This window comes from Chionomys nivalis, chromosome 11 (genome assembly GCF_950005125.1).
Source record: "Chionomys nivalis chromosome 11, mChiNiv1.1, whole genome shotgun sequence".
NCBI lineage: Eukaryota > Metazoa > Chordata > Mammalia > Rodentia > Cricetidae > Chionomys > Chionomys nivalis.
Window position 1 is genome coordinate 9,264,701 of NC_080096.1, and position 15,234 is coordinate 9,279,934.

A 15,234-nucleotide genomic window follows, 5' to 3' on the forward strand; every position below is an offset into this window, starting at 1 on the left:
TATGTGTGTCAATTCTTGGCATCATCATTAGAAGAAAAAATGAGAGTCACTATCTAATGCATACATCTTTCATTGTATCATAACAAGTGGTTTTGTACCAAAACCATAGCTGTCACTTTCAATTTAGGAAATGGTAGTTCAAGAAGATGCTTTCTCCTTTAACTTTTTAAGAGAATTTCTTTCTGGTCTTAACAAAATTATGTAGCACTTGGGGATAAAGATACACCCCAGCAAGCCTGCACTGGAGGCCAAGATGGAGAAGACCTCCACAGCAACCATGACCTTGCCCTTGGTGCTATGGTATGCAGGAAGAAAGGTGACCCAGACACTGCAGAACACCAGCATGCTGAATGTCAACAACTTGGCTTCATTGAATGTGTCAGGGAGATTCCTGGCCAAGAAAGCCACAATGAAGCTCCCTAATGCAAGGGAGCCATGGTATCCTAAGACACAATGAAATGCAATCATTGAGCCCTTGCTACATACAATGATGATGTGGCCTTGTTCACTCTTGGCATCAATTTCAATAAATGGAGGAGAAACTCCAAGCCAAATTGCACAGAGAATAATTTGGATGAGAGTGCAGATGACAATGATGAAGTTGGATGCCCTTGGAATCAGGTAGTACCTCATCCTTCTTCCGGGGATTGTGACTTTGAAAGCCAGAAGCACAGTCACTGTTTTTGCTAACACAGTAGAAACAGCCACACTGAATACTACTCCAAATGTGATTTGCTGCAGGATGCACGTAGCTGCATTGAGATGACCAATAAAGAGCAAGGGACACAGGAAACAAAAGATGAGTGAGACAAGCAAGGTGTAGCTGAGATTCCGGTTATTGGCCTTCACAAGTGGAGTGTCATGGTGTTTTATGAAGATCCCAAGAACGACAGATGTGAAGGCAGTGAGGCAGAAGGCCATTAAGGTCAGAGTCATCCCCAAGGGGTCTTCATAGGTCAGAAAGCTCACAGTTTTGTCAATGCAATGGATGTGTTCTGCATTGGCATACTGATCCTCTGGACACTTTACACACTGATCCACATCTGATGGAGGAAAAAAATATGATTAGTGAATCTTGAGCATTTTTCTTGACAAGACATTTTAATTATGTATGTTGAAATGAGCATTGGAATATCTGCACTTGTGCTGAGGAGGACATTGAAAGATAATGCTGCATAGCAATGCTTCCCATTTCACAATACTCATTCCTTATCTCTTCACGGAATAAATCCAAACAATCACTACTTTGTCTGTTAAATGTGTGTTAATGTCATCATTTGTCATGTTATAAGGAAAGATGTTTTTAGTAGAAAGACAGGAGACAGAGAATGTGGGAGAAGGGAACAGAACAAAGGAGAGAAGGAGTGGATATTTGGGCCAAGAAGAAAAATCTTTCTCTGATTAGAGTAGAAACAGTTATAACCTGTGGGAGAATGGCAATTTATAATGGTAAAAGGGTTACCCCATTTTAGGATAAAGTGTTAAATTGGATTATCATGTTAATTAGGACAGTCATGAAGGATTTTTGTTAGCTTGACCTCACATTTTGATATCTGGACAGTGATAGTCAATCTCAGGTGGAGGAAGTGGATGATTAAGGCAATAGATCTTGGTGGCTAGCTTTGAGAATGATATTGTCTTAGGTTTTATATTGCTTTGAAGAGAAATGATGACCATGGCAACTCTTTTAAAGAAAAACATTTAATTGAGTGTCTTATAGTCAGAAGTTCAGTTTATTATCATCATGTTGGGATATGGTTGTATGCAGATGGACCTGGAATTATAGAAGGGGCTTTGAATTCTGTTTTTATCCATTGGTAACAGGAAGTAAACAGACTCACTGTGTGTTTCTTAAGCATATATGAAACCTCATACTCTGCCTCCACAGTGTAACACTTCATCTAATAAGACCATATCTTCTCCAAAAAGACCAAATAACCTAATAGGATCACTCTGCATGATGTCATGGGGCCAAATTTTATTCAAGCAACCATAGTAATCTAATGGTTTATAGTAAGACAAATGGAATGTGAGAGAGGGACAGGGATTTTTAGAGATATACCTGCCATGCTTGGGATGGCTACAGTCCTTTCAGAATCACTACATGTAAAGTATCAAAAGAGATGGTGAATATGAGGTCAGTTGGGTTTATATGGTGTAAGTAGGAGGGGAAAATGAGAAAGGAAGGTTATATAAATATAATTTTGATATTGGAAAATGCAAACATAATGAAATAAATTAAATAAGTTTGCCCTTAGCTGTGTCCTCATCTGATAGTAAGGATGCTGTACTCCTCGGTATTGCACATAACAAGCAGCAACATGGCAGTTCGCTTGAGTGGCAAGCAGTTGAAGAGACCTGCCTCCAGGCTGCATCCCCACTCCTGGTGTGAAACAATGGTTTGTATTCTGTCAATTATATTTTAAATAAATGCTGATTGGCCAGTAGCCAGGCAGGAAATATAGGTGGGACAACCATACAGGAAGTAAAGGAAGATCAATGAGAATAGGAGAATTCTAGGAAGAAAAAAGTCCATTCCTCTGCAGTCCTGGCCCAGCCACAGGCAGCAAGCAGGTGCCTGAATATTTTCTCCATGGCCAGTAATCCCATGTAACCTTAGAAGACTACATAGGTACAAGTGCAAATCAGCAGTTGAAAATCATGCATAGACATGAGCCGTACTAGATGGAAGCACAGACTACTTAGACACTGCCATGACCCACACCTGTTAGAAAAACAGATGAGTAAATGCCAGCACAAGAATACATTCAACATGTGAAAGAGCAATGTGGGGCTGATAGTGATCCTACAACAGTAAGACCTGAGCATTCCAATACAGCTGAAACACAAGAAAACAGTCTTTATAATAACTTAAGGAAAATGGTAGTGGCTCTTAAAGAGGAAATAAAAAATTCCCTTAAGAAATCAAAAAAAGGACAAAGAAAGTATTGGAAGAAATCAATAAATCCCTTAAAGAAAGAAAGAAAGCAAAGAACAAGCAGTCAAATACGTAAAGGAAATAGTTAAAGACTTGAAAATTGAAATAGAAACTATATATAAAACATAAACTGATGGAATTCAGGAAATGAAAAATATGGCTAAGTGAACAGGAACTACTGATTCAATCATTATGGACAGAATACAAGAGATGGAAGAGACAATCACAGATGTTAAAGATACAATGGAGGAAATAGATTCATAAGTTAAAGGAAATGTTAAATCCAAACAATTCCAATCATAATATATCCAGGAAATCTGTGGCACAATGAAAAGACAAATCCTAAGGATAATCAGGGTAGAAGGAGAAGAATCTCAGCTCAGAGACACAGAAAATATATTTAACAAAATCAAAACAAAATCCCAAAGAAGGACATGTGTATGAAAGCACAAGAAGCTTACATAATACCAAATAGGCTAGACCAAAACCAGTCCCTCACCCCATAATAATCAAACACTAAGCAAACAGTATAAGGAACTAATTTTTTCTGACTTAAATAAGTTTTTTAAAAAAAGAAAATGTAGTTATGGAGATAAAGCTGCCTCTTTATCCTACAACCATGAAGAAAGAATTTTAAGAGCTGCAGATGAAAAAGGCCAATAAACATATAAAAGCAGATCTATCAGAATAACACCTGACTTCTCAAAGGAGACCCTACAAGCTAGAAAGTCCTGGACTGATATTTTACAGACAATAAGGGGCCACAGATGCTAGCGCAGAATATTATGCCCAGAAAAACACTCAATCACTGTAGACAAGAAAAGCAATGTATTTCAAGACAAAACGAGATTTAAACAATACCCATACATAAACTAAGCAACACAGAAATGCTATAAGAAAAATTCCAACCCATGTAAGTTTGCTAAATCCATGAAAACACAGGTAATAAATAACTCACAACAGCAACACTCAAAAGAAGGGAAACTCAAACACTAACACCACCAAGGCCAAAAAACCCGCCAAGAATTAATAATTTCTGATCATTAACATTTTATAGTATCAATGAATTCAATTTCCCAATACAAAGAGATAGGCGAACAGAATGGATTTGAAACCAGAATCTATCCTTCTGTGGGTTACAAGAAACACACCTCAACCTCAAAGACAGACATTACCTCAGAGTAAAAGGTTGGGAACAAAATTTCCAACCATCCTATTTCCCCTTTGCCCCATGCCATCTCACCCGCAAGGATGAGAAACATGAGAAGGGGAGGATGGGAGGAGCTCGGGGGACTGGGATGGTTGGGATATAGGAAGGGAGGATACGGGAGCAGCGAAGTATATATCCTATCTAAGGGAGCCATCTTAGGGTTGGCAAGAGACTTGACTCTTGAGGGGTTCGCAGGTGTCCAGGAATATGTTCCCAGCTGGTACCTTGGGCAACTAAGGAGAGGGAACCTGAAATGACCCTATCCTATACTGATGAATATCTTGCATATCACCTTAGAACCTTCATCTGGCGATGGATCGAGGTAGAGACAGAGTCTCAATTTGGAGCAACGGTCTGAGCTCTTAAGGTCCAAATGAGGAGCAGAAGGAGGGAGAAGATGAGCAAGGAAATCAGGACCACGAGGGATGCACCCACCCACTGTGACAGTGGAACTGATCTATTGGGAGCCCACCAAGGCCAGCTGGTCTGGGACTGAATAAGCATGGGTTGATTCTGGACTCTCTGAGCATGGCGGACAATGAAGGCAGATGAGAAGCCAAGGACAATGGCACTAGGCTTCGATCCTAATACATGAACTGGCTTTGTGGGAGCTTAGCCTGTTTAGACGCTCACCTTCCTGGACGTAGATAGAAGACCTTCGTCTTCCCGCAGGGCAGAGAATTTGGACTGCTCTTCAGTATCGAGAGGGAGGGGGAATGGTGTGGGGGGAGGAGAAGAGGAGTGGGGATAGGGGGAGGGGAGTGGGGGGAGGGGGCAATATTTGGGAGGAGGGGAGGGAAATGGGAAACGGGGAGCAGGTGGAAATTTTAATTAAAAAAGAATAAAAAATAAATAAAAAGGAAAAAAAATTTCCAACCAAATGAATCTAAGATCATGACAGGGAAACCCACAGAAATAGCTGACCTGAGCTCGAGGGAGTTCATGGAATCTGTACCAACACCTAGGGAGCTAGCATAGGACTCTCCTGGCACTCTGCATGTCTAACAGTTGTGTAGGCTGGTCTGTTTACGGGATTCCTAGCAGTGGAGCCAGGGTCTATTCATGCACATGAACTGGCCTTTGGAACACATTCCCTGTAGTGGGATGGATTGTCCAATAAAAAAGGAAGGGTCTAGTTTCTGCCTTAACTTGGCATGCCAGGCTTTGTTGGCTTCCATGGAAGGCCTTATTCTTTCTGAATGGAGAGAGGAGTGGATGTGGGGGAAAGACGGGTATGAAAAAAGAAGAGGAAGGAGAAACTATGGTTGGTGTATGAAATAAATAAATGAAAAAACGTCCACCATCCTATGAGCTTACTTAAAACAAGCTAGCAAATAAATAACAATGAAAACAAATGTAGAAAAGGAGCAGTAAGTCTATCACTGAAGGTAGAAACCTCTCTACATATTTAGCATTAAAAAGCCCTACATCTTGATGCCATCCATTTGTGAACAGATAAGTTCATTCCTTCTTCCTTTTCTGTGAGATACAGACCCACAGTTTACTCAAGGGGTAAAAATAGATACAGATATAGCACCATATAGGACAATAACAGGAGAATACTCAAGTAAGGGTGATAGCACAGTCAATGCCATTTAGTCTTATAAATTTTTTTCATTTAAAGCCAATGCATTAGATGCTGTTTATTACTTTGGTGTATCTTGTATGACTGAGTGCATAGAGGCCAGATGGTTTGGGAGGTCCTTCTGTTGTGTGTTGCTTTTATTGGATAATGGATGAAGGACTGCTTTGGGCCTGCACAGAGAATAGAGGTAAGCAGGCAAAGTTAGGCAGAATGCTGGGAGAAAGGAAGTAGAAGGAGAGAGAAGCAATGGAGCTGCTGCTAGGGACAGATGGTTGAAAACTTTACCCAGTAAGCCACTGTCATATAAATATGGCTTTATATTTATAATAATAGTATTTATGTTCTACATACAAATAGAAATAGGTTAAATTATTATGTAAGAGTCACTCAATTAGAAGCTAAACATAATGGGCCAAATAGTGATTGAATGAATATAGTTTCTGTGTGATTATTTCGAGTTGGGCAGTTGGGATGAACGTGCAGCCTCCCCCGACAGTCTGAAGACAATCTCTAGGAGTTCGTTACCTCTATTTATTACATGGGTGCTGTGGATGAACTCATTATTAGATGTAGTAGCAAGGGAATTAATTACTTTACCATATTATTGGCCATTAATATGCTTTAAAGACTTTTATTGTATTACATGGGGTGAGAACCATAGAGAAAAACAATATGTCTGTCATCTGTATATACCCAACACTAAACAAATATCATTTGACTAATAAGAGCTTGTACATAACAACAGCATTCAGATAATTGTGACTAAGGTACTTTCATACCAAACTGTTTTAATATGATATTTGTGACATTATTAAATGGGTGCTATACATAAAAATATTGAATGTAGGACTACTCATATGTTCTATATCATGAGTCGGTACTTATCAATATTCCATAGAGTTCAAATCACATTGATCCTTTGAAAAGTGGGTCTCTGGATATTATTTAAAGTCTTCTGTCTCATATTTAACTGTTTCTGATTTAACTGTACAAGTAATTATTCCTGTTTTCATTAACCATACAGAGAACTTGAAATTGGTTCCTAACATCCAAATAACAGAGTTCTGTAGTGAGAGGCTGTTAGAAGGACCTCCCACACCAGAGCTTAGTGGATCTGATATCCTATTCTGATCCTCATTGATTCTTCAACCTACATGGTGCTTATAAGTGTCAGTAGGAACACACACACACATGCAATTAGATTATACAACCACTAGGAAAGACCTTGTTCAGATTTCTTTTACACTGCAGTTTGAATATCAAAACTGTTTCTTTGAGAAACTGACATATGCCATGAATTTTCAGTGAATCAAAGATCTATGTCATAGCAAACAGTGTGACTTAAAAGGAACATTGGTATTGATCACATTCCAATAAATCTAACTTAGGAAAGGGGTATATTCTATCTGTGTAGCAGCTTTTAGACCCTTTGATCATCCGTGTCTATGTTAGAGAGGATGATCAATGTGAAGGGTTTATCTTGGCAGTAAATACTCACTTGTCTCATTAGAAATTTCATTTTCTGGGCAGGGACTGCAATCAAAACAGCAGGCTGCCATTCCCTCCTGCCTGAACTTTCTGAATCCAGGACCACAATCAGCACTGCACACAGAGGGCGGCATCTGAGGAATATTAGACACATGCTGATATCAGGAGACCTGACTGTTCATTCCATAACTACTTTAAATATCTTCAATAAAATATCAATACGTTTATTTTATATACACCAAAGAGTGACCATATCTCACTTAGCATATTATAGAATGCCAATTTATGTAAGGTGTAGAAACAATTTAATATAAAATTGATAGCGTTACATTGCTGGAAATTTAGGAAGAAGATTGAGTTGTTCACTCTGGACAAATAAACATGACAGAGCATGCAAAGGGTTTTTTTTCTAATTAATTTTTGCAACTTGACACAAAGTACATTTAAAATATAGAGGGAACCTTAACGAAAAAAATCATTCCATTGGATTAACCTGTCATCATAACAGCAAAACATTTTACTCATTGGTATTTGATGTAGGAGTGCTCAGTCCACTGTGGGCAGTGCTGTCCCCTAGGCAGGCTGTATGAGAAATCAAACAGAAGAAGCCAGTAAGAGGTATTCCTTCAGGATCTGTACTTTAGTTGCAGTCTTCAGATTCCTGCCCTGTCTTCCCTCAACTATAACCCATGAGTCAAACCAACCTCCCCTTCTCACTTTGCTTATGGTCTGTTTAATCACAGCAATAGCATAGCAAGCTAGGATGAATGGAGAAATCAAATCTGAGTTAGCACACATGAACTCCACTAAAATCACCCTGCAAAGCATGACATAGTGTAAAAAAATAGATGAATAGGCAGAGCCTGGCGCATTTCTAGTGATGAAGTGCTGAGCTGATGTGCACTGAGCTGGAAGGGGGGGCGTTTCCTGGGAATAAAGTCCTGATACAGGCTGCAGACACTGCAGAACACAGATAAAAATTAAATAACTTGAGGTTAATTGAATGATTTCTTAAAGTTTAAAATAAAATATCTTCATATCATTAAAAACCTTGATAGGGATCTTTAAGCTGCTTCAGATAGCTGCTAATACTGCAGCCTCACATTGCATGTTCTGTTCAGTGCTGACTTCAGTCTTGAAACTGCAGTGTCTCCTAAGCACAGGCTCTTTCATATTCTCCACAATTTGGTTAAGAACAAATCTTCCTTTGTTTTCTGCCTCCTTGAAAGCGGGTTTCACAGTATAGTGGTGGTAGACCTTCCTCACTCCTTCTATAGACTAGGCTGACTTAGATCCCACAAGGATATGCCTCGTCTGCATATTCAGCTCCTGAATCTGGGGTTAAACATGTATGCTACCAGTGGACATATTTCTTCTCTTCTTTTCTGTTTTTCATGGTTGCAATTTCCTTTTATTCTTACTAAGATATTAAGGACTATTTTTTAATGAGAGTGGAGAAGATGTATAATCTTTTCTACTTTTTGCCCGTGTATTTTGAAGTGTGATCTCTATATGCATCTTTAGCTGGCTTGAACTTGCTATGTAGGCCAGACTTGCCATAAAAAGACAGGGCTCTGATTGTCTCTGCCTCCCAAAAGTTTAGATTAATATATGTACCTCAACATACAACTGACCTCACTTAGGATTTTAATGGAAATTCTTGAGTTTCTCTTCATGTAGGACAATGTTGTCAAATGCTTTGCCACAGAAATCATTTTTAAAGTGATCAGGCTGGAAAATATTAATTAATCAAAAGAAAACCTGATTTAGGCAAGATGTGATCTTTCTTTTGTGTCTGTTTTTTTATTTTAACTCTGAATGAATGCTGAAATTGTTATGTGCAATTTCTGCACATATTTGGATGATCCTCTAGTTGTTCCATGAGTCTATATATGTGCCACATTACATCTTCATATGTTGAACCAAACTTGTGTCTCTGAAATGCAGTCATCTTTACCAGAGGAGCAGATATTTCTGTTGTCTTGTTGAAGTTTTGTGCTTTTTTTTGTTTCATTTTCTTTTTTCAGAATGAGGTTGGATATTTGTTTAGTGGGTTATGGAAGGGTTATTGCCAATCTTGATGTTTTATGTATTTTGACTAGAGAATGGGAAGACTAACAGTAAATTGGTATTGAAAATTATTAACTAATTGTTATTGCTCATTGTTGTTATTGCAATATTTGATACTTTTAATAGTTGTTTATCTGTGTGGTGTTCTAGTGCTGTCTTTATATACTTTGATCACTTGTATTTATCTTATTTTTGAGGTTCTATTAGTTCTTCAGGCGTCGTCCATAATAGTGTTAGAATGATTGTGAATTCTAATAATTTATGTTCATCATTGAATTTTGCTCTATCTCTGTATTAGTTACGGTTTTTAGGAGTAACAAACTTACAGAACAAAACTGTCTCTGTTTCTGTCTCTATCTCTGGCTCTCTCCTCTATATATACACATATGCAATTTATTAGAATATGTTGTGATCTAGCTAAGCCAATAATTGTTGGATATGAATAGAAAGTTCAAGAATCCAACAACTTCTCAGTCCATGAGGCTTAATGCCTCAGCTGATCTCCATTATACACTGGAATCCCAAAAAATACCCTTAGTGCCAATGAAACAATGAACTTGGGAACAAGTACACACAGAGCAAAGGTTTTCTTTTTTTATTTCCTTATATGTGATTCCAGCAAAGGGTGTATCCAAGATAAGAGGTGGATTTTCCTAAATGAAATAAGCTGGATAAAGTTGTGTCTTCCCAACTGAAAATCCAGATAAAAAACTACTTTCCACGCTTAAAAGATCTCAATTAATAGCAGGTTCTCTCTCTCTCTATCTATCTATCTATCTATCTATCTATCTATCTATCTATCTATCTATCTATCTCCTTTGGCCTTCCTTTCTATATAGCATACTTCTTTTCCTTTATTTTTTGTTTTGTTTTTAAACTACAAGATTTATCTTTCATCCTGGCTGTCCTGGATCTCACTGTGGAGACCAGGTTGTCCCCCAACTCAGAGATCCACCTGCCTGTGCCTCAAGAGTTCTGTGATTAAAGGCATGCACCACCCCTCCTCTTTGTAAGGTGTTTATTTCCTATCTCAAAGATAAGATATGCATAAGAAGTGGATCATCCCACTTCACATTAAGCAAAAATCCCTTTCAGTTTTGCTCTGCATATTTGGGTTTCATTGAATTCTAAATATTGTCAACTTGATACTCAAGAGGAGGCAACACAGTCTCCTTCATTAATGAAAAATAATTTTGTTGGGTATAGTATTTGGGGTTTGGCAGTTATGAATCTAACCGCTTCGATTCTATTACTGATACTGTCCCGTTTTCAGAGAGTTCATGAAGGAATCTACTGGAATCCAGGTGGGGAATTTCTACAAAATGCACTTCTTTCCTGAAGCCTTCAACTTCTCTTTGTCCTGTTATTTTGAATTCAAAGTAAACTATATCAGGGGAAGGTTCTCTTCTGATATTATGTGTTTTGTATTTAAATGCCTCCTGTTTCTAGATAGCCACATGTCCCACTGTATTCTGGGGAGTCACTGTTACATACTATTGGATGTACTGTGGATGCTTATGGTGTATCCTTCTTCTCTTCTGGCAATAGGTTAAAAATCGGATCCTTGAATTTTATCCTCTTGGTCTCACACATCTATTATCTTTTCTTCTTTTTATCTTCATCTTCGTTTCAGATCTATTTTCAGCCTGGTCTTGGAGTCTTGCCACCCTGTCTTCATCTTGAAGTATTCTGTTAGTGAGACTTTTCACTGATATTTCTAAATGATTTCATTTGTCTTTCCTTTCCATCTTTTAATTTGAATTTTTTCATTATTTTGTACCTTTTGGGATGTATCTGTCACATGCTCACACAGTTCCATATTGTGTGCAAGTTTTTGTGAAATCCTTGCTTTCTTCTGGAGGTTGTTTGACTTTCAAGGTCATCTTTGAATTCTTTGTTCAGTACATCATGAACACAGTCTTGTTTAAACTTCTGACTCTAATATTTGTTGCATGGATGTCTTCATAGTTTCTTCACTTGTTTGTGTATTGAAATTTGCATATCTAGAAGTATAGATTGCATTGTTTGTAATCCTCTGGATTTCTGCAGTGGATCTTTTCATAATGCTCAAGGGAGGCTAGCTTATAACACATGTGAAATTCCATTACTGCTCTGTGGATGGACCTGTAGTTCAGTAGTTAAACCTTCAGATCAAATGTCCTTTTCCCTGAGAATGACTCCTCATCACTCTGAGAAAGGATAGTAACTGTAGATCTCATACTGCCTGGGCAACCTGAGATATAACTTCAGATACAGCTTGAAGTCTCTCTTGAAGTCAACTCCTTTAAAATTCTAGCCACTTTGTAGTTTGGGAGTTTGAATAAGATATCTTAAAATCACCTTCATGAGAATTCTTATCGATAATATACATAAAACCCATAGTGGAATACATCATTTATAAATTTTCAAAAGCAAATTTCTTTACTATCAATACCTCCACACAAAGAGATAAGGAAACTAGATACATGCTTGTTTGTTTTGGGTGAACTATGAAAGAATTCATGGACTCAAGCAATGTTCCTCTAGTGAGAAATTTCTTTTACAGTGTAAGCTTCAGTGCTAGAGACATGGCTCAGCTGTCAATAACAATTGCTCTTCATGAGCAGATGCAGATTCATTTGTAGTTCACCCTGTGTAGAACCAAGTTGTCTCCGGTTTTGTGGAAATCAAAATCATTGTTCTGACATGCATATGCACCACACATTCCAGTACTGCAAAGAAACATGCTGAAAAACACTCATACCAACAGAAAACAAAAAGGCAGAAAGATAAAACAAGATTGCAATTCACAAGGTTTCTAAATGGGTCAAAAAATGTTATGTCAATGCATGCCTAAAGATATTGGCAATTTAGAACCTGTTCGCAAAAATACTTAAAGAAAAATATATAATAAAAATGAATGATTGGCATATGTTTAGTTTACTCATCCCTTACAATTAGCCTCAGTCTTTCAGCATCTGTGTCAGAGGTGCAGCAGAAAAGAGGAAAACCACTTTGCAGTTATCAGAATGGGACCAAGAGAGTATTTCTCAATCGCAGGAAATAAGATTAAATAGTGGTAACCACCAGTTTGCTATTTATTTTAAAAGCTTGAAACATGTTCTGGTATGATAAAAATCACAGTATGCATGTATGAAATCCTGAAGCAATTCATATGATGTCACATCAAACAAGTAAAAAGAAGAAACATTTTGTAGGAGGCTAAAAAATGGCTCCTAATGTGACAACCTACTTTTACTAAGTTACATGGAAACACAAGTGGATCCACGTGACAGTGTTACTGCTGTGTAATGTAAATCAGCACATCAGGTCAGACCTACCTGTCTACTTCCTGTGGCCCACTCTAGAATGTCTTCAGATATTTGGAGCTGTTGGCCATGTGGAAAATGTGGGCTAAACATTCCTATCTTCACCTTCAGTCCAAGACCATTTGGGAAATTCCAAATCTGGAAAATGTCATACTCTGGCTGCAGTTTTTCTTTCTGGTTCATATTCACTCTGTCCCCAACTGGATTAGTGAAGTGGGTCTTCCTAAGTAAGGAGTACATCTGAAAGACAGGCAGCAGTCTTTAGTGAGTGTGCCCTTCCTTGAAGTCAGAAAATACATTCTGATTTCATCTTTAATGCAACTTTCTTGAATGTCCCCAGGTGAGAAACTTCAATGAAAGCAAGTAGGTAAATAGAAATATAATAACAGTCCTAGAGTTTTATATTTTTCAGAGGAACTACCAAACATAAGCACAGTCATACATGAAGACATAAATTGTAAGTATTAAATGTTCATAAACACAAGCATACACAGACTCATATTCATACATAGATACATACATAATACAGGCACATACTATTTACACATACATACACCTGAACACAAGAAAGGATATGAACATAGAGACATACAGAGACAGACTTATGCACTCAGACACAGAGAAAGAGAAGCCCACAAAATCATACACAAGCCTATAAACATGCTCACAAATTTGTGGATAAATATGCACAAGGAGACATACACAGATATAAACAGCCATGCAGGGAGACATTGACACAGACAAATTTATCCTCAAATGCAAAGACAGATACACATACAGAAGAGTAGAAACACAGATATACATATGTACAACACATTCACCAAATACACCCATACACAGTAACACAAATATGCATAAGTACAAGCACAACCACAAAAACAGACAAATCCCACACATGGACACTTGTAGACACATGCACTAAAAAATACACATAGGGAGAGACACACAGAAACACACCCATAGAGAAAGACATTGACCAAAAAAAACAATTTATTCTCACTTATAAAGACAGGCTGATATGCAGATAGCTAGAAACACATATTTAACATCCAAACAACATAACCAGAAGAACAGAGAAACCCACAATCATCCACCCATACACTATAAGAACCATCCATTCACACACACGTGAGTTTTCCAAGCCCCGAGTTGGGGCAGATTCAGTTTAGAACACCTGTGCAAATGATCCCCTACCTTGATTACCACATATCTGACAATTAAGGAAGAAAATCTCATCATTTTATCATGGAGATGATTAATGAAGAAGACTCCTATGTTTCCAGTATTACAACAGGGATGATGATATTCAGGTGCTCTATAGAAGAATCACTGATTATCATTGAGAAATTTTGTCTCCCACCCCACAATGTTTGCATTTGAGATTTTCCAAACCTCTAAATTTACTTCCTCAAGAGGAAAAATGTTCAAAAATCTTTTTATTTGGGGAAATATATCCTAACCCACTAGAATGGGACAGCTGAGACTCTAATAAAGACTAATATAGAAAACACTGAGTATCATCAAATAGAAATATCACCTTCAAACAGTTAGGCAAGTGTACTTCCTGATTGCCTATTGGCTGAAGTAGCATCTCATGGTAGACATGGGCCACAGTATACACAGCATTGTATATGTTATAAAGGTCATCACTAAAAGCCATGTCGAATGTCTGTGCAATGAGCCATTCCAATGAGCTGTTGGATGAGCAGTTCCTCAGTGTCTTACGCATAGAAACCGAGTCTCCACAGTTAAAGTTCATCCACTCCAGCCCTGCCAGGTATTCATCTGAGTATTTGAGAGGGTTCTTTGACTGGATAAAATTTTTAAAACCAGAAATCTCAGCATGGTGGTGTGCAAATGCCAGAGTCCCATGGAACCGTTCAGGCAAGGAGTGTCTCTTACTTGTAGTGACATCGAACTGTGAGGTGGTGACCCAGATTCTCTGTAAACCTCGAGATGTCCACATTCTAAAGCTGACAGAGAGAGTACTATCTGTTTCACCATAAATGATAACAACACTTGATGATGACGTCAAGATTTGATTATAATACACTTCAGCTCTTAACATGTACAAATAAATGTTGAGAGGAATCATGTTCACAAAGGCAAAGCAGAGTATATATTTTTCCATCTCTGTTCTCAAATATGAGAAAAATTGGATACCCTGATCATTGTCTGAGATGGTCAGTCCAACCCAGTTCCAGCTGAAGTGAAGTATGAGGGAGACCATGGCCAGGGGTAGAGATGTGTCCTCAGGGGCCATTTGATACAGAAAAGGAAATTGTACATGATCACTCAGGGTAGGATGGAAGGGTCCATAGGTAAGCTGAAGGAACTAGGAAACAGAGCATCATGAGGTAGCATGCACTCTTTAGGACTTGTTCAACACACTTCTCTGCAAAGAGTTCTAAAACAACCTCTTTTTGTTACTTCTTCTCTCATCTAAATTATAAAATGTAAATACAGAAGTCCCCTAAAGTCTCTGAATAGTACCCAAGGACTAAACAGTTTGAAATAAGTGTAGGCCAGTCTCCTTCTCAAATTTTCGTTGCACCTGAGAATGGCAAGAAGGGAGAGAGGATTTCTTGCAAACTCACACCACACAAAAGCTTACCTGCTGAGGAATGAAGCTGTC

At 38.1% G+C, this 15,234-nt stretch overlaps 1 protein-coding gene across 1 annotated transcript; it reads right to left on the reverse strand.

The window, feature by feature from the left end:
- Positions 1–138: 138 nt before the first annotated feature.
- Positions 139–14,928, reverse strand: LOC130883335 (vomeronasal type-2 receptor 116-like). The gene is given in 4 exon segments (XM_057783545.1): positions 139–1,043; positions 7,232–7,355; positions 12,612–12,878; positions 14,161–14,928. Coding segments are annotated over 4 exon segments (1,998 nt in total). The 5' UTR covers positions 14,863–14,928.
- Positions 14,929–15,234: the final 306 nt, after the last annotated feature.